Genomic DNA, 21986 nt, shown 5'->3' on the forward strand with positions numbered 1-21986 from the left:
TGGCATACAGATTAATCACAACGAATCTTTTTAAATAATAGCACTAAAGATCTAGTGATCATACAATTTATTGGCCTTACTTAAACTCTTAATTGTATTTTACATTATATTAAAAATATTCTTCTTTTTTATCATCTTCTCATGCATGGTTGCAAATTTACCTTGTGCATTCAACTTTTGGGTTGAGTGCACTCAGAAGTGTAAGAATTGAAAGTAATTCATTTGTTATTTGTTTCCCATATATTAATCCCCAGCCGAGATAGCTCACTTGGGAGAGCGTCAAACTGAAGATCTGAGGATCTCTGGTTTAATGCTGTTCAGCCATGAACAATCCCGGGTATCAGTACAATTTTTGTTCCTTATCTTTCCCCTTCTGTTTGGCGTTATCATTCTTTTTCAATTTAACTCCCATTTTGCATCATTTGAATTTTCTTTAAGTTTCACCACTGAGCGATTTCGAACTGTTGTTACCATTAAAGGACCGTTTTCTTTGGTTAATCACTCCTTTGCGTTCATCATTTTTTTTTCCTTTTTGTGCAGAACAAAAGACCAGCATGATAACACTGACCTACGTTATCCATTGTAGTAAGAACCCAGTATCTATGTATTATTATTCTTTAAAAAATTTGCTTGTCTAAGTTTAATTTCCATACCGCCGGAGCAACAAACAAAATTACTGAACTAGTGAGCTCAGTTTTGGCTTTCCCCATGCATCGCCTTCGACTTGGTGCTGCCCGTAAACGTCGTTTAATTTGTTCTTTATACTCTATTCGCTGGCTACAATTTAGGCGGTGGATTAAGGCTTAGTCGATGTAAATTTGCATACTTAAAACTAGATTTCCTGCAATAGGTTTGATTTCATCAAGGTTTGCTAGACTTAATATTTCCCTCGTTTTTGAAAAGTGAAAGACTGATACACTTTCAAGAAATACGCTGACGAGAAAAAGGGAACAATTAGATACGAAAGGTATTGAAAGAAAAAAGATACGAAGGACTTCGGGTCGCTTAAGTTTTACCGTGATCGATGACCCAAGAACTGGGGCCGAATACGCGTTTGCGGGAGTTCTAAAACTGAGCTCGATTACCGCTGTTTTCTCGAGGGGAGGAGCCTATTCTCAACCGTGAAAAGAGGCTTAAAAACGAGACTACGATGCATAAGCGAGAAGACCGAGAAGTAAACCTCTATCATGACGAAAGAGATGTACGCAGTGTGAGGGAGAGATTACTTCTCGTTTATGAGACTTATGTCAATAGCGCTGTTGAGTTTGTTATACTAGATGGTGCGAATGGCTCGAGAAAACCACCGCTGTGCTGAAAATCCGAAAAATTCAATTTAGAGGACTAGGACAATTCCAATAGCGCAACGGATTTATGATTCCCCAAGGGAATTATAATAATCAAGGAGGGTTGCGTTTTATGGAAAGCAGAGAGAGGTTAATTGGGAAAAGAAAAACTACCCAATAGAAAAAGTTATTATTTCTAGAATTCATGCTATCAAACTACTGTACATTTTTCCACTACGAGGAGTCTCTCGTCTGATTTTGTCGCATGTCTTACGTTTTCTGGCTTGAAAAAAGGGAGTAGGAAAATGACAGCGGAACCTACAAGAAGTATAACTCCCGACATGTAAAATACTGGAACATATGACCCCAACTCATCTGCCATCAGACCTAAACACAAGGGAAGAAAAATAAGGATGAAAACAATGTTAGAGAAAGGTGAAGTGTACCTCAAAGAATCCATTAATGATTTATCAATTCATTATTGAAATATTACTTCATCCATACTCCTGGAAAATGTTTGTCTCCTGAATCTTGCGAAGAGTTTACTTCGCTCTGTGATTGGTCCAGAAAACTAGCACCACTCTCTCAACCAATCAGATGCAAAACTAAAATTAATCACGACTTGGCCGCTCGCGTTTTCTCGCGCTTTAGAAATTTTGGTTGCTTTTACTTTGAGTTCAAGTATTTTCCTTTCTTCCGATTAGCTGTTGTGATAAATTTGCTTTCAGTTTCATGACACTTAATCAAAAACAAGTTAACTTGTCAAGTAAGTAACAATTGTTTGCGAGTCACTTTCACCTTTTTGCTCCCATGAGTGACCAAGACAGAATTTCTCCTTACAGTATCAATACAATATCAAGCAGACAAGTGATGAGAATAAAGAAAAGTTTAAGTTTGGAGAATTATAAGTTGATCCAATACCAAATTCCCCAAACTAACATGACAAGAACTGAATGGGAGATAGTAAGGAGAATTACTAATGAGATCTTGGGAGTTAAAGGGTTAAAAAGGCGTGCCGAAGCCGAGGAAACCACACAGGTTGGAAAACGCGCGAAATGCAATCACTTGAATTTAACTTCGCATATGACTGGTTTAGATTGCATCTGAATGGTTGAGGAAGTGGTACAAGTTTTTGGAGGGAATTCATAGGTTGACAAAAAGCAAAAACAATTATATACCAGTTTGCTTTATGGGCTCTAGGAAAATTTTCTTATTCAGCTGCTTTCAATTATTTTCTTCTGAACATACCTCCAAGCGCAGGGCCGACGGCTGCTATAACACAAATGACTGAAAAACTAATCCCCAATGCAGTAGCTCCTTGTTTGTCTGAAAAACAGCCGATGATGGCAACACACACGGCGCAGCCTATAGCTCCATCAGCAAATCCCCAAACTACTGAGTATACAACGAAATGAAAATATTTCGTGGCCAGCGGTAACAATAACGTCGCGACTCCATTAATGGCGCCTGCCAACTGATAAATGAAACAGGCATTAATCCCCTTAATGTCACACAGCCGACCAATCACCGGCCGGATAAGTAATGACGCCAGCCCACTGTATAGATAAAGGCGAGAGGCCTTTGTCGCTGGCATACCAACTTCCTCACAGTAGCGGGCCTGTAAAAGAGAACAAAACACATTTTGTGTAAACCCTAACTTTTCTTTCATAAGTATAGGTAACAACACGATTTCGAGTGCAATTTGGTGTTACTAAGCGAGAATAAATATTTAAAAGACAACAAAATTGCAAGAGCCCGTAGAGCAATTTGTAGTCTTTGAAAAAATCACAATAGCTTATTTACACAAAATTGCAAACGAAATCATGTTATTACTAAGTAGTAATTTACAAGAAAAACGCATCACAGAAAGTCAGCGCGCAGAAAAACGCGACTGAAACGGGATAAGCTATTTTCTTTCGTTAAATCCCACACATTTCCTCCTATTGGTTTCTTAATGCGACAGTTTTTCCAGCATACACCCTGCTGTTCAATAACAAAATAGAAGAAATGTTCAAAATGAGGAAATAATCCTCTCAGGTGAGGTTTAATTTACGCAGTAGCATCAAAAGTAGTAAGTAAAAGTAAAGCCTTTATACGGGCCCAGGTGGCCCATGGGGCCGGTGCTTAACTCCGGTTTTCTTAGCATGAAGCGGCTAGGAGTATTGCTACTCTACTACCCCCAGAACATTTGCTGGTACCCATTTGTACACCTGGGTGAAGAGAAGTACTGTGAGAGTAAAGTGTCTTGCCTAAGAACCAAACACAATGACCCCGGCCAGGGCTCGAACCCGGACCACCCGGTCCGAAGTCGAGCGCACTAACCATGAGGCCACCGCGCCTCCCACTATTAGCAGCAAAAGTACCAGATACCATTTGGGCGCAACTGGGAGGCATGGGTTCGAGTCCCGTCGTGCTTCTTTTCAGCAATTACTCATATCGCAGATCTCATGCAAGGATCGATTATTCTCTTGAATTTCACCGGCAGGTCAAAGTGGTGATTTATTTCATAAACATCATCCCCAGGGCAGTGATGAAACAGATGTAACCGTAATACTTGGGTCTCCTGTGCCTACAGACATCAGGATAAGGTGACGTGTACCGACGCGAATCACTCCTACATGCTGACATTATCTTACCTCCCACACAATGTATTTGGGACGCATATCAAACCCAACCCCCCCCCCCTAACATATCCGAAGAAAATCTCAGTTTTACCTCATGAGTCCTTATAAAATTTATGTCTTTCAAAACCCCTATTCCCTTCATAATTTCTGAAAGACCTATTTGGGGACAGAGGTGCTTAGCTGCTCCCTAAAAGAACCAGACACTACTGAAAATAATTAAACTGGACTGCACTCACAATATGAATGAGAGGAATGTAATGCGCTGCAAAATATGCGTACATGGACACCATAATGATGACATATCGCTTATTCTTGAGAGTTGAACACATCCTTTTACAACATGTTTCTTTTTGATCAACTTGATCAAGCACTTGCTCATCATCTTGTTCAGGAATGTGCCCAAGAGTACAAAGAAAGGGTAAAGCCAAAGCCATTATGCCAGCGAGGATCACGTATGTTTTCCTCCAGTGGTACCCAACAAGAAGGGCCTCCAGAATGGGGCTCATTATAAACAAACCTCCACCAGGACCAGTGGCCAGAAGTCCCAATGCAAGAGCCCGTCTTTTGACAAAACAGAGAGGTATTACAAGATATGGAGTGAAAAATACAAAACATGAACCAAAACCGAAAAGGACACCATAAGTAACTAAAATGAGGTGCATGTTGGGTCCCTGGGACGTTAATAGAAGGGCCCCACAGCAGATAAAGAGCCCAATTATAGTTGTCTTGAGTGGTCCAACTCGATGGTACACTTTTGCTACTATTGGGCTAAAAAGTCCATTGCCAACCATTGCTATTGAACCAGCAAGAGCTGTGGAAAAAAAATATATGAACAAAAATTTTCAGTGGGAAAGATAAAATTTAATTTCTTTCTATCCTCACCTGTATTTGTATTTTTATTTTAAGAGTGACTGGCATCTAATTTCTCCTTACCATATCACCCCTGAATTAAACATTAAGGTCAGGAGAATAAAGGAGCTGATCACCAACATAAGAAGCTCTTGATTGTTAGACAAATTCTCCGTGTCGGAAATGTTTAGAGAACAGTAAAATGGAGAAAATGCATACTGATGTTAGAATGTAAAGGGTTAACATTTTAACTCCCATGAGTGACCAAGACAGAATTTCTCCTTTCAATATCAATACAATATCAACCAGATAAGTGATGAGAATAAAGAAAAATAGCAATTTCAGGGTTAATTAGTCGATCCTATACCAAATTCTCTGACCTAACATTATAAGAATTGTATCGTTGATGGTAAGGAGAATGAGAAATTTGATCTGGGAGTTAATGGGTTAATAGAGGTAAAAAAATAACAGTACATAAGGGGAAAAATCTCAGAACTTCAAGACAACCAAGTGCTTAACCCTTTAACTCCCAGATCAAATTTGTAATTCTCCTCTCTGTCAACCATACAATTCTTATTATGTTAGTTCAGAGATTTTAGTATTGGATCAACTAATTATCCCCAAATTGATATTATTCTTTATTCTCATTACTTATCTGGTTGATATTGTATTGATATTGTAAGGAGAAATTCTGTCTTGGTCACTCATGGGAGCTAAAGGTTTGATACAGGATGACTGCTTGATACAGTGCTGAGGAAATGACTAACCTGTCAAAGCCTTCCCTTGTTTAAACTCTTCTAACAAAAATGGAAACATGATACCATAGCTATTAACAATTCCACAAACTAAACTATTGGAAGCAGCGCATGCCAAGCACACAACCCAAGACCAACAGGAGTCTTGCTTGGGCTTTCCTGAAAAGCATCTCCTGTGATGATCTGAAGCTGAATCCACCGACATGTTGTGATTCCTCTGGTCAATTATTTATCTGCAACTGGTTAAAAAAAATAATAATGACTTGGTGGGTGTAGAGGTATGCCAAACGAGCTGTTGATGGGGAAGTTCTGTCATAGCCTATGAGCACACCCTTGTTAGTAGCAGTGCAAGACATGCATTTCTCCTTCCCTGAAATTGCAATTTTTTTATTTTCGTCCATGAGAGATGTATTTGCTTATAATTTGCATGCATCACCCTATCTGCCATTAAGGGGTCACTTTTGCCAAAGGACATTCAGCCTTGAAAATACTTCAATACTTATCAGGCAAACAATGCTTCAGCCAAAACAATTGTTTCTCAAGCACGAATCACCTAGATACTAAGTCTTACTTATGCAACATCAGAGGTTTTAAAAGATATTCAGACACAAAACTAACCCTTGTTTCGAGAAGAACATTGCTCGCGTGACATTTGCGTTACGTTTAAAAGTTTATTTAGTTTAATATTTCACCTTTTCTTTTCACTTATTGATCACCTTGATTGACACTGAAATATGAGTAAGTTGATGGTTTTTAGTTAGTTTTTACACGTGTCGTGTCGGAGGCATGAATCAGGATAGCTTTCCCGTTTTTGATGATTATACAGTTTAGTTTAACTCTGGAATCCCGTCACGAAGTAAGTCAGTTGTTTTAAGTCGTTTTTGGTTTCCTTAGGCTTTGTTACATTCAATTATTCGCGTTGATTTCTGTTAGTGTAATGTCTGTAAGACCGCATGTAATTAGCGGTTAAATCTGTTCGTGTTTTGAAGATTATATGATGTGCTTAGGTCTCTTATTTTTGGTTAGGTTCTGTTGTTTAGAAATCTTATTTATTTATTGTTTCAGATCGAATAAAATTCTATTTATACGATTCGGGATTCTTTAGAGCCACGCAAGTAATTTGGTTTTCATCCGACGGACCAACTAACCCTAATAAAAAATCAAAGTAAAAAAACATGAGACCAATTCGAAATTATTTTTAGTTTTGGATGCTAGTGACTTGCTGATAGAGTGAAGGCTAAATTGAGTTTTCAAGGCTGAAAACTTGACGACTAGTACTGGACTAGTCCATTGCTGTAACAGTAAGCTATCATTTTCATTGTAATATCTGTTTACCAACCTTACAGAGCTCTACGTTAAAACAAGCACATGATGAAAAAAGAGACAGTCGAAAATGAAATACTTTAAATGCATTACAGCCCGAACAGTAAATCAAGAAATCTGTATGGGCGTAGTGTATGTCACTAAAAAAACATGTCAAACAGTGACGTAGTTCCATGAGTTCTTTGGAGTGAAACGCAGTATTGCGTGACACCCCAGAGAAAGTTTACTCAAGGAAAGATAACCAAATCGAGATTTCAATGAACGGTCCTCTCTTCAACTGAGTTGAAATTATTATTTGAATTGACCACCGTAAAAAGTTTCAGAGGCCGATGTTTCGATCGTGAGCTCTTCGTCAGAGCAAATAAAGGGCTACCGATGACCAATTTACACTACCAACTCAGTTAATAAAATCAAATTATTCCGTTCTATCAGAGGCAGTCCAAGCTCCACAAGCACCACAGTTTTTTTTAAACAATAGAGAAATTGAAGTCAACTGAACTCACAAAATCAATAACTTGTCCTAAAGACAGTAACCATTTCGACTTCAAATGAGACAGCATACAATAACAGGCTTAAATTATTCGTCAAATTTTCATATGAATCAGTGTCGATTTTCAAATCGAACCGCGCTGCACAATGATCGATCGATCGATCGATGTGATCATAAAATGTAAAGGTAAAGGTAAAGGTTTTTTTTTTACATTCGCATTAATTCTTACCTCTTTTTTGTTAGAGAAAAACCTCTCTACGATCCTTATCAAGGGAAAGCAAGTATAAAATTAGGACATGAAAATACAAAACAAGGTATCAATAACATTGCACCACCAGACTCGTCTCAGCTCACCGCGTCCAAGAGGGATACCACGCAAAGCTGAATAGACAACTTTTTTTTCTTTTTTTTAATGCAACTCCATCCCAAAAAATTGTTTTGTTTCCGGTCGCTCCTCTTTTCGTGAGAGTGGATTATCTAGTGAAAAAAATGGGAATAAATAACAGTGACGTAGTTCCATGAGTTCTTTGGAGTGAAACGCAGTATTGCGTGACACCCCAGAGAAAGTTTACTCAAGGAAAGATAACCAAATCGAGATTTCAATGAACGGTCCTCTCTTCAACTGAGTTGAAATTATTATTTGAATTGACCACCGTAAAAAGTTTCAGAGGCCGATGTTTCGATCGTGAGCTCTTCGTCAGAGCAAATAAAAGGCTACCGATGACCAATTTACACTACCAACTCAGTTAATAAAATCAAATTATTCCGTTCTATCAGAGGCAGCCCAAGCTCCACAAGCACCACAGTTTTTTTAAACAATAGAGAAATTGAAGTCAACTGAACTCACAAAATCAATAACTTGTCCTAAAGACAGTAACCATTTCGACTTCAAATGAGACAGCATACAATAACAGGCTTAAATTATTCGTCAAATTTTCATATGAATCAGTGTCGATTTTCAAATCGAACCGCGCTGCACAATGATCGATCGATCGATCGATGTGATCATAAAATGTAAAGGTAAAGGTAAAGGTTTTTTTTTTACATTCGCATTAATTCTTACCTCTTTTTTGTTAGAGAAAAACCTCTCTACGATCCTTATCAAGGGAAAGCAAGTATAAAATTAGGACATGAAAATACAAAACAAGGTATCAATAACATTGCACCACCAGACTCGTCTCAGCTCACCGCGTCCAAGAGGGATACCACGCAAAGCTGAATAGACAACTTTTTTTTCTTTTTTTTAATGCAACTCCATCCCAAAAAATTGTTTTGTTTCCGGTCGCTCCTCTTTTCGTGAGAGTGGATTATCTAGTGAAAAAAATGGGAATAAATAACGAAATAATTGATCGAGGGAGCCTGTGTCAACGAAAAGCCTAAATACGAGTTCAGTCCAGTTGCAAAAATTAAGGAAAAACGATTTCAATGCAAAATGAAATATTTTCCATGACAGCTGGGACAATTTGTCTGAATAGGTTTCCTTCAACCCTTTCCGAAAAAACCGTAGCCTACGGGTATCCATTCCCTCCCCCCGCCAAGGTAAAACGGAGGCGGGGGAGGGTACGGCTGTGCGTAGGCTAAAAGACGCGACAAGCACATGTTGAATGTCCCTGCAAACTTCCCATGGACCCCCCAAATTCCTATTGTTAAGACCGCTACAAAAATTAATTTCACACATTTATAAGTGCCCAAAAAAACAACATACGCTATTCTCTTCAATCTGCTCCATCCATAAAGCTTCACACCACGCACAAATTGAAAAAGAAAGAATAGATAAATCAGTAAGAAGTGTGCATGTGACCTGACCAAGGGCTTTCGAACCGGGTACGTGACACGAATTTCTGTTTATCGCTCGCGTGATCACGGGAACAGGAACAGGAACTCGTACATATCAGAAAAAAAAACTTCCACAAGGAAAAAAGAAATAGTCTAAGTAGGAATTCTGTGGTCCCAAGGAAACAGACGATTGTAAACTTGTCACGGCATTCGCAATATATAGGATGCATGGCATTCTAAACAAAGGTCAGTCAATTTTATTTTTGAAATTGGGGACAGGAGAGGCGACGTATTGAGTGAATTCAGTTCGCTTTTAAAACTATACTCTCATTATAAATATGTCATAAAGTTACAGAGTTATTAAGTTTACATCCATAGAAGCTTTCTGCGTCGATCTCTTTCGTGGAAAAGTAACCATTACGAGTATAAAAACGGCTTTGATAAAGTACGGTAATCGAAAATCGCGAGTCATCATTCTAAAATTGTAAAGAAGAATAACTCAAGATGGTAAAAATACTCCGAGACGTCCACAAAACTGTTGAGTAGCGCAGAAAATGTTGGGGCACTTTTGCTTAAGTTCCACAAAGTCTATTTACAAGCTTAGTCATATAAGGCCCAGTTCAGACGCCGTACTTCAGCCGAGCCGAATCAAATTCAACGAATTAAGTTCATGTGAAGTACAGCATCTGAATCACGGTTGATTTCATTTAGATCGGCTCAGCCGGGAAGAACGGCTGTAGGCCGGCTTAGATTCTGATGCTGTACTTTGCTGTACTGTACTGAGCCGAACCAAATGTATAATTATTTTAATGTATTTTTCATGTTTTTTTTTGCTCGAAGGCACGTGCTAAGTATCGCCCATGTCGAGTTGGAACATGACATTGTGAAATAGACTAGCTCAATTTACAAATAGCTTAGCGCTCATTTGCATTACAGTACACAAATGGTGTAGCGTTGCGTCAAATGGCTCAGGGTAATGTCGAGCAGCACAGCGTACGCACAAAAGGTGTAGCGTTGCTTCAAATAGCTCAACGTAATGTCGAATGGTACAGCGTACGTTTAAACAGTATAGCGTTATGTGAAATGGCTCAGCGTAATGTCGAATAGTATAGCGTACACACAAATGGTGTAGCGTTGTGTCGAATAGCTTTGCAGAACATCAGACGCTCTATCTGAACATTAAATTCCTTAGCATTACACGAAATATTTCGATGTTGTGGCGAATCGTTGTGCTTGCTTGTTGGTTTCGGCGAGATGGCCTTCAAGTCACGCCACCAAAAATGCAGACCGCAAATGGAACAGTGATCAGCTGGGGGGCATGACGTCATCGAATATGAAGACTGTCGCGAAACCATCATATGTGGTAAGAGGCTTACTTCACCTTGCCGTAAAGCAGAGCCAATTCAGTGAGTTTCTCCTTTTTTTTTCTCGCCGATATTGCATTTATTCGTTGTCGTTCATGAAAGCGTTAATTAAAATAGCAACGAGACTGGATTCTACCACGGTTTGCCGGCCTCCCGGTTTAGCACAGTTTGCACGCTTTGGTGAGCCTGAATGTTTATAGTATTAAGTAGTGTTAAGACGTGCATTAAATTTCGATTGCCGAGCTCTCTTTTCTTCTCTGACTCGCGCTTACTTTTCAATGAGAGTTTAATTGCAAAGGCTCTTTGAACATTGCAGGAGTACTTGAGAAGTTGGATTTTGTGTGTGCCTCGGACGCTATGGCAAGTAAAACTGATATCCTTGATCTGTTTTGACATTTTTCAATCAAACATATAGTGTTTGCCAAAGCAACCTTTTTTCCGAGTTGGTTTTATCCTCCGGCACACCAACTAAAGCATTCCGGTATCACTTCGATTGAAGAATGTCAAAACAGATTAAGTATATCAGTTTTCTTACTATGGAGGGCTCGACGATCGACATTTAATGCACGTCATAATTAACAACTGGTTCATACGTTCGCGTGCGTTCATCGAGATATGAACCACTTTGGAAGTTTGGAGAGCACGAAAGATGCGTAAGAGTTGCTCGAGGCGTAGCTGAGAGCAACTCTAGCTTCTTGAGTGCTCTCCAAACTTCCCAAGTGTTTCATATCTCGATGAACGCACAGCTTTGTTTTATTTCATGAAAGTTGAGTGTTTGCAAGAAGAAATGCAGTCGCTAGGCCGCAAAACGACATTACCATCAATCTGCTTCACACTAATTTTGCAGCATTTGGTTTGAAAGATAAATAATGATAATAAACTTACCATCTCTCTTATTCTCTATAAAATAATATTTTATATGGAATGTTACAAAAGCTCAATGTTACCACGTGAAAGAGGATGAACTGAACTGGTCATGAATTCTTGTCCTTTCAAGAATACTACCGGAAGTCACCCACGAGAGCCGCGATCGGAAAAACTGATCTTAAAAATTGCGTTTAAAATTTCCGGTAACTGAATTGAAAACAGGCAACTTATTCTAGCAGAATACGTTCAAAGGGCCTTTCGGTCGAAACTCGGCACATCGAAAGCATTCTCTGCTGCGCTGTCAAAGTCACTGTTAATTACGCATTCCTTAATTCAGGCCCTGTCTACACTAATGCGTGGTGAATTTGATTCAATAAGGAAAGAGAAGCAGAAAGCTCACTTTTTCTTTCTTAATTAAATAGAGTGTAAACTTAGCAGTGAAAAGTTTACTTATCTAAATTCAACGTTTAATTTTGCAGCTCTGTAGCCTGCATGTATACAACTCAAGTACAATTCACGATCTCCAAGTTGTAGCTCCTCCAGGTGGTAAAGATCACCTTGGCTTCTTCTTTCTTTTGAAATATCCCGTGCCCAAAAGTTTTTAGAGGGGTCTTAGTTTTCGAGAGGTTTTAGTTCTAGAGGGGTCTTAGTTTTCGAGAGGTTTTAGTTCTAGAGGGGTCTTAGGTCTTAGGTCTTAGCTTTCGTGACACCCGAATCTCATCATATGAGAGGGGCCGGGATATCACCTTACTTCGATCGTCTATAGCAGTGTAATATTGGAATTAAAATACAGTTTACCACTAAAACATACAGTTTGCAACCGAAATGGTTTTCCGTTTTAATCTGTGTCGTAATAAAATCATCGATAGAAAGTAGAAACCGGCTTTTTTCGAGACGCAGTTGTCGAAAAATTCAGAAGTGTGATCATATAACTGAGTTATTTTTTCGAGAATAGTCGACAGATGATATTTTACCAAATATTGCGCCACGTAAAGAAACTTTTACTAAGATGATCTCACCAAATTTACGCATTTGAAATAAAATGATATTGACATATGTTCAGGATGTTTTCAGTCTATCAAGATTTCGATCGCTTCGACCGAAAATTGGGATTACTAATCCTTCAAGGATGGTGCGTCTTCTAAATATTCCTTCTCATTTTAGTTTCCGTGACACGACACAAATAGGAGCCATATATTTTCCATCACAGGCAGCCTGCTAATTTTCAGTAACAATTCACTGATACCTATCTATATTCCGGTGATCGAGGCCAGAATTAGCAGTCGTAAACACCTTCGGGTAAGCGTTTTCCTTTTCTCGAATAAATTACCCAATAGGTTGCTTTGGGTAAATTTCAAATACTCGCTCGCGAAGTGGCTGAGAAAAAAACCGCGCCGTTCAGATCAGTACCCTGCACAAAGCCTATTGTCTTCTTCGCAGCCGTTCGTTCAAATCTTTGGTTTGTCGATCTGGGTGAGGAGTGTTGCGTGACATCCTAAAGAATAACGGAAACTGTTAATGACTACTTTTGTGCAGGTAACATTATTGTAAATGAAGCAGCTGGAGACGTTTTTAGCCTTTCTTTTTACGTAGAAGGAAAAAAGAGCAAATGAAATTGCTTACATTGCAGAATTGCTTTTTTTTTTAAAGCAAGTTTTAAGCAGTCGTTTAAAGCGAATGAGCTGGACGAGCGTTAGAAAGAAGGTTGAAGAGACTACCGTCAGTCTCTACTTTTCGGCGAAGTCTGTCGTGCCAGTCGGAAAAAATCAGCGGAGAAAAGATAACCGCGCGTAAGTCTCGGTGAGGTACAACACAGACGTCAAGCTTTCTGGCATAGGAGTCGCCAATTATCGTGTCTCACTCCCAGAGTTCCACTAACATCATGTTTTTCTCGCTTACAATTTTTTTTTTACTCACGCGTCGTCCTTCTCCAAAAGAGAGGGACTTCTCGTGGTCTAAAAGTTGGCGGTCTGGTTCTTCGATAAATGTTTGTCTTCGGTTGATTAGTGTATCTTTGCTGTTATAGATTTTTTTCGAAAAGAAGGAAAAAAACTCTTGCTTTTTGAGAGCTTTAGAAGCTTGATATCCTACATTTCAGTGTCTTCAGGCATCCAGTGATACTTCATAGGGAACCAATTTAAATTTCAGAAAGATGTCGAGGAAAGAGACAGAGCCAGCGGTAAATGTTGTCCAAGATGGCTCCCAGTCGTCCTTGTGTGTGAGACGCACATGCGAATCTGACTCCTGTTGGTCTTGGTTGGTCTGTGGTGTGTGTGCTTTGTGTAACATTATCATCTGTGGTCTAACGTATAGCTATGGAATTCTGTTTCCCTCGCTGCTGGACGAATTTAAACAAGGAAAGGCGACCACAGGTATGCGGAACTTTCTTAGTCAAGGTGCTATAAATACGTCGTGGATCAGATAACTACCCGAGTGACCTGAAAATTATTGTTTCATTTTATTCCCGTCCACCGAAAACGACGAATAAAAGTCTCTCTTCATCTTAGTGAAGATTCAAGTATACTTCCAAAAGTGTTTATCTGTGTTCCCTTTTCTCCATTACTCCTAAGAACCTCTCTGACTTTGAAGCACTGTTTTGAGCAAAAGTGGACATTTTGGATTTTACCCCTGGGGCACCATTACCCAACATTTCACCTTTCTAACAAAGTTTGAGACTTTTCTAGCTAAAGATCCGCTCTATATATATATGGTCTTTTCTTTATCAGGGTTGTTCGACTTGCATTTGACCTTAAAACACAAAGGGTTCTCAGAAGATTTCCAGGGTTCTTTTCCCTTCAAGGAAATTGGGAAGGCCCTGGAGACGAGAAGAAATTTTTTTCTTTGCTGTTTCATCGATAGGTTAGCAAAGAATTAGCATCTTGAGGTCCCAAAGAGTAACCAGGCCTTTTACAGAATTGTCTTAACTTGCGCTTAAAAGTGTGCGGTAAAAGGTATCCTTGACCCCACCAATGATTTAATTTTTCGCGATAAACAGAGCGCTAGCTGATGGTGATGTTATGTTATGACGGTGGCGAGGTTACTGAGTTGTTTTCAAAATGGTGGCGCCCTTAGATGAATATCAAGCACATTTGAAGACAAATTTTGAACGGTTACAATACTTAGATTCTCTAATCGCGATCAGTAGTGAACTTGAATATCAATTCTTAATTGATATATAGTTCTTCTTCAACTCTTCTCCTTTTTTCATAGCACTGGTTGGATCACTAGCCATGGTTGGAACAGGTGTGTACAGTATGCTGGTGGCTAAAGTGTACAACCGCATCGGGCCCCTTAAAACTGTCATCGCAGGGACCCTAATCAGTATTGCAGCCCTCCTGGTGACGTCACGGGGTACAGGCATCTATTTCATCATGGTCAGCTATGGTATCATTTTCGGAATTGGGTCATGTTTCGTGTTTCTTCCTTTGTACTTGACGATGCCTAAGTACTTTATAAAACGGCGCTCATTAGCACTGGGGCTTGTTGCCATGGGGCCAGGAGGAGGCTTGTTCGTGATGAGCCCAATAATGCAGGCTTTTGTAGATACACTTGATTGGCGCGGGACATTTATGGCCATGGCTGGGATTGTGGCCTTAATAGGGCCCCTTAGTTGTGTCTTTATCAGAATACCTGATGATAAGACAGATCAACGCGACGCTCCGGGGGAGGATTATAGAGAAAAGCTCTCTTACTTGTGGTTCATTAGAAATAGACGTTTTGTTATTTTCACTGTTGCTACATGTTTGTCGTACGCCGGGCATTACATTCCATCCTTCCATATGGTAAGTCGAGCTTTGTAGCATTACCACTGCAACAAAGTCTTGCTAAATAATCAAAAGTGTCTTCTTAGGTAAAAATTTGTTGCGGGAGGTAAGGAGGGGGGAGGGGAGATTGGAGGATTTGGGATGGCGTGGTTTTTAGGGTGAACGGCGAGGGCATCAGTCGTCGCTAATAGAGGGGGGCTGGAGAAAATGGACTGCCAATCAACTGCCAATGAAGCGGGAGAGAGTCATAAGAATAGCCTCAGAGGGACCACGTTGATTTTATTTTTAGTCTACACCGGTACTCTGTACCAGTAATATTTCGTCGGCTGAATTACCCTCAGATTCCGTCACCGTGGAATCCCAACTATGACTTCGCCGATAATGGAAACCAGTTTTGAATTTTTTGGCGAGTAAACGTCGTTCTACAACAAGTTATTTATTTTACAGGTTCGGTATTGCGAGACACTAGGAATATCTACAAATCAATCCTCTAAACTCTACATCTACAGCGGAGTTACGTCATTGCTAGTGCGTCCTGTGATCGGTCGTCTGTGTGACTTCCAAAAGATTCAAGCGCACTCTCTTTTCCAGATCGCTGCGGTTGCGGAGGGAATTGCTACCTTACTTCTGCCGCTCGCTAAACGATATATTTATTTTGTGCTTTATTTCCTGTTGTATGGATGTACGGACGGAGCCATGTTCAGCGCCATGTGTGTTGCATGCATGTTTTGTTTTAAAGGAACTCAGCGTAATCGTGGGTTTGGTTTCTACCAGAGTATTACAAATATCGTATCTGCATTTGGTCCAGCTCTCGGAGGTATGCATTGAATATCGCCTTAACCTTAACCTCAACCTTAACTCCTCTGAGAACTGATTAGTTATCCTTCCTATTGGCTTCCATGTATTTCTTTGTTATATAGTAAAGAGAATTTAGTGCTTCTCGAGATAAAGCCCAGTCAAATTTTTAATTATTCTCGGATTTTTCTCTCGCAGGGCTTGTCGCGGACAGTTTCGGAGGGTACCCTCCAGCGTTTTACATGTCAGGAGCCTTGGTAGCTCTCAGCGGAGTTATAGTTCTTCTTGTTCTATTTGTAAAACAAGATCACCAAGATCCTGCAGAAACTGCCATAAGAGGAGCACTATTGGTGGTCGAAAAATGTACTGTTGTTTGACGTCCACAGCGAAAGATTTCTTGTCATAAGCTTCTTTCTCCCCCACCCCCTCCCCCACCTCCTACATTTTGTAATCTCGTATCCAGACCCTCCACGGCCAAGCGGTTGTAAGGTCCGACTTTTCAGTTACAGTTAATCGGTAGGATCTGGCAACGTGATTGACGTTTTCGCTTTCTCTCCTCGTATGCTTCTTATGTTGATTGAGGAGGGGTGGAGCTTAAACTCTGGGTCACTCTACCACACCCCTATCACTCTATCCGTGCCTCTCTCAAACTTCACAGAAAAGAGATTGCTTCCCTTAGCTACGCAATAGCCTGAATAATAACAAATAAAAGCACTATGTAACTAAAATGCATTTTACAAGGAATTGATGTTTGAGTTGAGAACCAATCGACGTTCGTTATTCTGTGTCAAAATGCAGTCCAGTCCCGTTCAATTTCGTCAAGAACGTTTCTTCAAACTGCTTGTTTAATTCTTCACTGAAGATGTTTTTCCAGTCTCCAATCTGACCCTTGCGAAGGAAGTTTGGTTTTGTAGCAAATGCCGATATGACATAAGAGTTGGAGTTTTTCTTCATTTCCGCAAACGTACACTGGTGGGCGATTTTACGGATCATTTCATCTGAAAGTGGCTTCTCGAGAAATTCGCTGATTAGTCGAACGTTACCACAAAGATCCTGAAAGGTAAATGGATTTTTATGGAAATCATTACAAGTTTAGACTTGTGCAACTACTCACTATTTATTTAGAGGGTTTTATGGTTGCACAATCTCCGCTCCCTTCCTGATAACAGACTCGGATTCGCCTTACAATCGTCGGACTATTAAATATATCTTGTGTACTTGTAGTTCTACTAAAACACTGATGAGTAAAACATGAAAATTGTTCACCTTCTTTAAATCTTCATATTTGAGAAATAAGACGTGAGGTTCGTCTCTGTGTTTCCACCAGGGTAGCACATGATCAGGCCAAAAGCCATATGAATCTGCAGGAAATTATTCAAATTAACAACCATTTCATTTGATCACAGATATCTAACGGTTTATGGAGGTTTCGTCCCATTGCAAGTTCGCTCTCCTACCTCCTTTGCAAATTTGCCCCGAGAAGTGAAACAAGTTCGCACCTACCTTCCCCAGCTCGCCCCTAAACCTTTCAGGATAATTTTTGTTTCATCAATCGAGTTGATGATGCAAATTGGTTACCGTAAAGGGTTTCAAAGCTGACGTTTCGTCAGAGCAAATCAGCGCAGCCCTTCGTCAGAGCAAATCACTCGCCATTTATCATTCGCTCTGACGAAGGGCTAACGCCCGAAACGTGAGATTTGAAAGTCTTCACAGGGTAACATTATCAACTCAGTTGATAAAAACAGATTAATTCTTTTGTTATACTTCCCCACTGGGTCAGTCCCACAGTTTCTTTAGAAACTTACCCGCCGCCCACCACTCCTCCCCCTCCCCCCCTGAGGCAGAACGTATTCTTTTGCTGTCGAAATCACGATACCGTTCAAAGATTTGAGGGCGACCTGACTGGTAAAGGTGGGAGCGAACTTGTTTTTCCTCAGGTGGCGAACTTGCAGACGGTAGGAGGCCAGCTTGCAATTCTGTCAAACTTCCGCTTAGCTTACAGCGAAAACCATTTTCAACAAATAAAAATCCTTACTTTTGCCCTCAAGAAACAACTTTGCAAAGAACTCCCACGTCCCATTAAAGTAACTGCCAGGGCCAAAGCTTAGGACGAAGTGATAATATGAAACAGCAACGTCCCTTGGATTTCTTGCCACGTAAATATACTTGCTTCTTTTGCTCACCTCTTTACTAATTGGAATCACACGATAAGGAAGATGCGACTTAATTAAGCGGGGACTGGGCCGAGAAGTTACGGAGACCTTCTGCCCGTCTGACTCGTCTCCAGGCCTATCGAAGAGCTGACTTTTTTCCAAAAAGGGATAGCGACTTTGTACACTTTCTTCGCTGATTTTTCCATCGTTGAATATTTGCCAGACAATTTCTTGCACCCAGGTTGTTCCTGAAAAAAAGGAAAGAAAGTTTAGTTCAAGGATAGATCTCGTTGTCCGCAGTTTGCATTTCTTGCACGCACTAATTTGGTCAGTTGTAAACATGAGCTACTCTATCAATGGTACGAAGTGATTCGGTTTGTTGTAGAAATCATGATGTTTTACGTACTCTCCCTATGGACCTTTTAAGCTATGAAGTCACGTGTTTTAAACAATGATTACAAAATGGTATGTGTTTCCTTACTCGGAACTGATTAGATCAAATGACCACCACAAACCGTATAATATTAAGCCAAGCTTTAATAATTATTCGATCTAAAAGAAATACATTTATAATTCGCAATTAGAACAAACGCAAATCAAGTCTTTATCTTGTAACTAAATTCAAAAACTTCAATATAAACTTACTTCTGTGGCGGGTCGTTACAACAGTCTCACTTTACGGGTTAGCAGATTCTCCAGGTAAGCGGATTTAGAGACAGAAAAACGATAACAAAATAACTTCTTTCTCACTTCGATTCTGCTGAAAAACTGACTTAAAACATAATAATCTAACGCTTTTAAATCAATCTATTGAATTAATGTCAATCAAGATTCTTGTCATCGAATAAATCTGTCAACACGAGGCAACGCCTATTTATTAAACGAAACAGTATGTGTTGTAGACGTCTTATGGACAAAATTGCATTTTTTTTTTTGCCGAAATTTTCCTTATTTACAAATAAATCAGCACTCAAAAGACTGCACTGTGAAAGAAATCGGTGACAAAGAGGAGCAAAGTGGCCAATCGAAAGGATCGATCTATAGCCTTACCTGATTTTGGAAAACTGACCACAAAAATATCGTCTGAACGGGTTTCAAAACGAGTCAAGTCCCTCTCAATATCCTTATCAATGCTGGGCGCGTTGATTGATAATCGTACGCCATGAATCAGCGTTTGTCGTGGTCCAAAGAACTCTCCTTCCTTTTCTTGGATGACTGTGAAATGTTCCGACATCATTGGTAGGTAACGTCTGCACTATTGCGCGACTTATTCGTCCCAGTACCTTCCTTATCTTGTTCTTATAGTGATTGTCGTTAGATTCGTCACGCAACACTCCCCCTCCTTATTACGTTAGTGCTGGATTTAACAAAGTGTAAAAGGAGTGGGCACATCATTTATTTTGCATAATATCTAATTACGTGTCTATTCTCGTACGAAGATTTAAAACACAAATTCGTGCGACTAGCGATGGAGAATCAGTGTATGGATAAAGGGGGAAGGTTTCTGAAGAAATTGTGGAACTGCGTAGGTGGAGGGCATTATAAAATAGTTTGATTTTATCAAATGAGTTGATATTGTAAATTTGCCACCCTGAAGAATTCCTAAAGCTGATTCCCTCGTTCGAGCAAAGGGCTAACTTTCGAAACAGCAGCTCTGTAAAATCCTTACGATGGCCACTTACTCAGTCAGTTGTGAAAATTGTTCTTCGTTGTACGCATTTATTCGTTCGGTTGTAAACATATGCAAGCTTCTTACCGATGACTGCGAAAGATCCCATGCATAATTATTGGTTGCGTAAAACTTTAACCGTGTTTAACTTGCCATAATTAACGTGATCCACTCTTGATCTAGAGCCTTACCTGATTTTGGAAAACTAACCAAATAAATATCCTCTGATCGCGTTTCAAAACGACTCAAATCCCTCTGAAAGTCTTTATCAGCAAAGAGCATAAAATGATAATCGTACACCATATATTAACGCCTGTCGTGGTCCAAAGAACTCTCTGTCCTTTTTTTTAAGTGATTGTGAAATGTTCCGACATCACAGGCGACGAGCAGGGAAAAAAAAATATCGCAACACGAGTAGACAGCGGTGGAACAGTAACTCATAAAGAGACATCTGAAGTTTACATCATTGGTATGTAACGTGTGCACTGTTGTGCAACTCTTACGTACCTCCTTCACTTGTTCTCTCGTGTCCGCTGTAAAGGTAGTCACGCAACACTCTCCCTCTGTATTGCGTTAAAATGAGATCTGTGACGTCTGCCTTTCCTGACAGAGCACGAAAGGAGTGAAGGAGGGGAGGAATTATGGTCTTATTTATCAGTTTTAACATTTTTTTTCGCTTGTGTTGTGGGCATGGAGCAAGGTTTTCCACTCGCCGTTTTTTTTTTCGGATTGGCCCAGGTACGTTTTCTCCTTTTTCCCACGGTCAAAGTGCACCAAGAGGGCTTAGCACGAATCATAGACTTCCAGAGCGTCTTCGCAGTGGTAGCTCTTGGGGAGGTAGAAAAACTCCAAAACCCTGACAATTTACCACTAAAACATTCAGTTTGCGACCGAAATGGTTTCCCTTTTCGATCTGCGTCGTAATAAAATCATCGATAGAAAGAAGAAACCAGCTTCACGACTGGGTTATTTTTTTCGAGAATAATTGACTGATGATATGTTATCAAATGCTGCGCCACGTAAAGAAACTTTCACAACCAAATTTACGCATTTGAAATAAAATCGCATTGACATACGCTCAGGATGTTTTCAGTCTATCAAGATTTCGATCGCTTCGACCGAAACTGGAATGACTAATCCTTCAAGGATGGTGCGTCTTCTAAATATTCCTTCTCGTTTTAGTTTCCGTGACACCACACAAATAGGAGCTATATATTTTCCATCACAGCCAGATCGACGAAAAAAATCCAGAGGCCAGAATTGTCAGTCGTAAACACCTTACCTTCAGGTAAGCGTTTTCCTTTTCTTGAATTACGCAATAAGTCGCTATGGGTAAATTTCAAATTACTCGCTCGCGATGTGGTTGAGAAAAAAAAATCGCGCGGTTCAGATCAGTTCCCTACACAAAGCCTATTGTCGTCTTCGCAGCCGTTCGTTCAAATCCTTGGGTTGTCAATCTGGTTGAGGAGTGTTGCATGACATCCTAAAGAAAAACGGCTACTTCTGTGCAGGTAACACTATAAATGAAGCAGCTGGAGACGCCTTTAGCCCTTCCTTTTACGCAGAAGTAAAAAGAGCGACTGAAATTGCTTACATTGCAGTATTTTTGTTATTATAAAGCAAGTTTCTAGCAGTCTTTAAAGGCAAAAATCTGGACGAGGTTAGAGACAGCATTGAATAGATTACCTTCAGTCCCTACTTTTCAGCAAAGTCCGTTGTACGAGTCGGAAAAAATCAGCAGAGAAAAGATAAAATGATGTTAGTGCACCGCGCGTAAGTCTGGGTGAGGTGCAACACATAGGTCAAGCTGTCTGGCAAGCCCACTTGCCGAGAAGTTTGAAAAGAGTAGAAAAAAGGCGAAAGAGACAAATTCTATGAAAGCGCAAATAAAAAAAATTTTTGATTACATGTCTCAAGGTTTAAGTTGAACAAAACTCAATTTTTGATCAAACTCAACAAACAAACAAAAAGGAAGTAAACTGTTACTTTTAGAATTTGAAAAGGGGACCCACGGGCTCGTTATAAGCGTTTTGCATCTTCTAATGAGAGGGTACTGAAGTTGAGCATTTTGAATTATTTTTGGATTTTTCTCTCGCAGGGTTCGTAAAGGACAGTTTCGGATGGTACCCTCCAGCATTTTACATGTCAGGAGCCTTCTTAACTCTTAGTGGATCGAGTTGTAGTTTTTCTCGTTCTGTTTGTAAAACAAGATCATCAAGATCCTGGAAAAGTTGCCATAAGTTGCCCCCCACTCCTAACGTTTTCGTAGTCTCG

The 21986-nt window shown here is 39.9% G+C and overlaps 3 protein-coding genes and 1 long non-coding RNA gene across 8 annotated transcripts; 2 read left to right on the plus strand and 2 right to left on the minus strand.

The window, feature by feature from the left end:
* Positions 1-52: 52 nt before the first annotated feature.
* LOC131787310 (monocarboxylate transporter 13) lies at positions 53-9048 on the minus strand. Its single transcript, XM_066174230.1, has 8 exons — positions 9030-9048; positions 8388-8635; positions 7679-7801; positions 7554-7587; positions 5524-5750; positions 4144-4718; positions 2532-2901; positions 53-1670 (listed from the first exon to the last, which is right to left on the minus strand). Exons 5-8 carry the CDS (start codon positions 5714-5716, stop codon positions 1495-1497), a joined length of 1314 nt encoding a protein of 437 aa, XP_066030327.1. The 5' UTR covers positions 5717-5750; positions 7554-7587; positions 7679-7801; positions 8388-8635; positions 9030-9048; the 3' UTR covers positions 53-1494.
* LOC131787318 (monocarboxylate transporter 13) lies at positions 5768-16323 on the plus strand. 4 transcript variants are annotated; one of them, XM_066174228.1, is made up of 5 exons: positions 5768-6367; positions 13480-13703; positions 14542-15113; positions 15543-15912; positions 16089-16323. In XM_066174228.1, the coding sequence occupies exons 2-5, from the start codon at positions 13484-13486 to the stop codon at positions 16265-16267; spliced, it is 1341 nt and encodes a 446-aa protein (XP_066030325.1). In that variant the 5' UTR covers positions 5768-6367; positions 13480-13483; the 3' UTR covers positions 16268-16323. The 4 variants fall into 4 exon arrangements, with proteins under 4 accessions (XP_066030325.1, XP_058960409.2, XP_058960407.2 ...); XM_059104426.2 differs by lacking the exon at positions 5768-6367 and adding an exon at positions 9011-9148; XM_059104424.2 differs by lacking the exon at positions 5768-6367 and adding an exon at positions 9014-9346.
* Positions 16299-20184, minus strand: LOC131787319 (sulfotransferase 1B1). 2 transcript variants are annotated; one of them, XM_059104428.2, is made up of 5 exons: positions 19904-20022; positions 19094-19400; positions 17926-18291; positions 17157-17251; positions 16299-16943 (listed from the first exon to the last, which is right to left on the minus strand). In XM_059104428.2, exons 2-5 carry the CDS (start codon positions 19278-19280, stop codon positions 16668-16670), a joined length of 924 nt encoding a protein of 307 aa, XP_058960411.2. In that variant the 5' UTR covers positions 19281-19400; positions 19904-20022; the 3' UTR covers positions 16299-16667. The 2 variants fall into 2 exon arrangements, with proteins under 2 accessions (XP_058960411.2, XP_066030328.1); XM_066174231.1 differs by lacking the exon at positions 19094-19400 and having other exon boundaries at positions 19904-20184.
* LOC136284275 (uncharacterized) lies at positions 19141-21947 on the plus strand. Its single transcript, XR_010719107.1, has 3 exons — positions 19141-19282; positions 20065-20181; positions 21811-21947. It is a non-coding gene; the product is annotated as an uncharacterized lncRNA (long non-coding RNA).
* Positions 21948-21986: the final 39 nt, after the last annotated feature.

Source organism: Pocillopora verrucosa, chromosome 11 (assembly GCF_036669915.1).
Source record: "Pocillopora verrucosa isolate sample1 chromosome 11, ASM3666991v2, whole genome shotgun sequence".
In the NCBI taxonomy this organism is placed as follows: Eukaryota; Metazoa; Cnidaria; class Anthozoa; order Scleractinia; family Pocilloporidae; genus Pocillopora; species Pocillopora verrucosa.

Excerpts from the sequence above, each read along its gene's own strand:
- LOC131787310 (XM_066174230.1), bottom strand. The coding sequence starts at position 5,716 with ATGTCGGTGGATTCAGCTTCAGATCATCACAGGAGATGCTTTTCAGGA. Across the intron at positions 2,902-4,143 it reads ACATTCCTCTCATTCATATT|GCCCGCTACTGTGAGGAAGT; the intron begins GTGAGTGCAGTC and ends TCTCTTTTACAG. Across the intron at positions 1,671-2,531 it reads CGTCGGCCCTGCGCTTGGAG|GTCTGATGGCAGATGAGTTG; the intron begins GTATGTTCAGAA and ends CCTTGTGTTTAG.
- LOC131787318 (XM_066174228.1), top strand. The coding sequence starts at position 13,484 with ATGTCGAGGAAAGAGACAGAGCCAGCGGTAAATGTTGTCCAAGATGGC. Across the intron at positions 13,704-14,541 it reads ACAAGGAAAGGCGACCACAG|CACTGGTTGGATCACTAGCC; the intron begins GTATGCGGAACT and ends CTTTTTTCATAG. Across the intron at positions 15,913-16,088 it reads ATTTGGTCCAGCTCTCGGAG|GGCTTGTCGCGGACAGTTTC; the intron begins GTATGCATTGAA and ends TTTCTCTCGCAG.
- LOC131787319 (XM_059104428.2), bottom strand. The coding sequence starts at position 19,280 with ATGATGTCGGAACATTTCACAGTCATCCAAGAAAAGGAAGGAGAGTTC. Across the intron at positions 17,252-17,925 it reads GTTGTTTCTTGAGGGCAAAA|ATTCATATGGCTTTTGGCCT; the intron begins GTAAGGATTTTT and ends AATTTCCTGCAG. Across the intron at positions 16,944-17,156 it reads AATATGAAGATTTAAAGAAG|GATCTTTGTGGTAACGTTCG; the intron begins GTGAACAATTTT and ends TTTACCTTTCAG.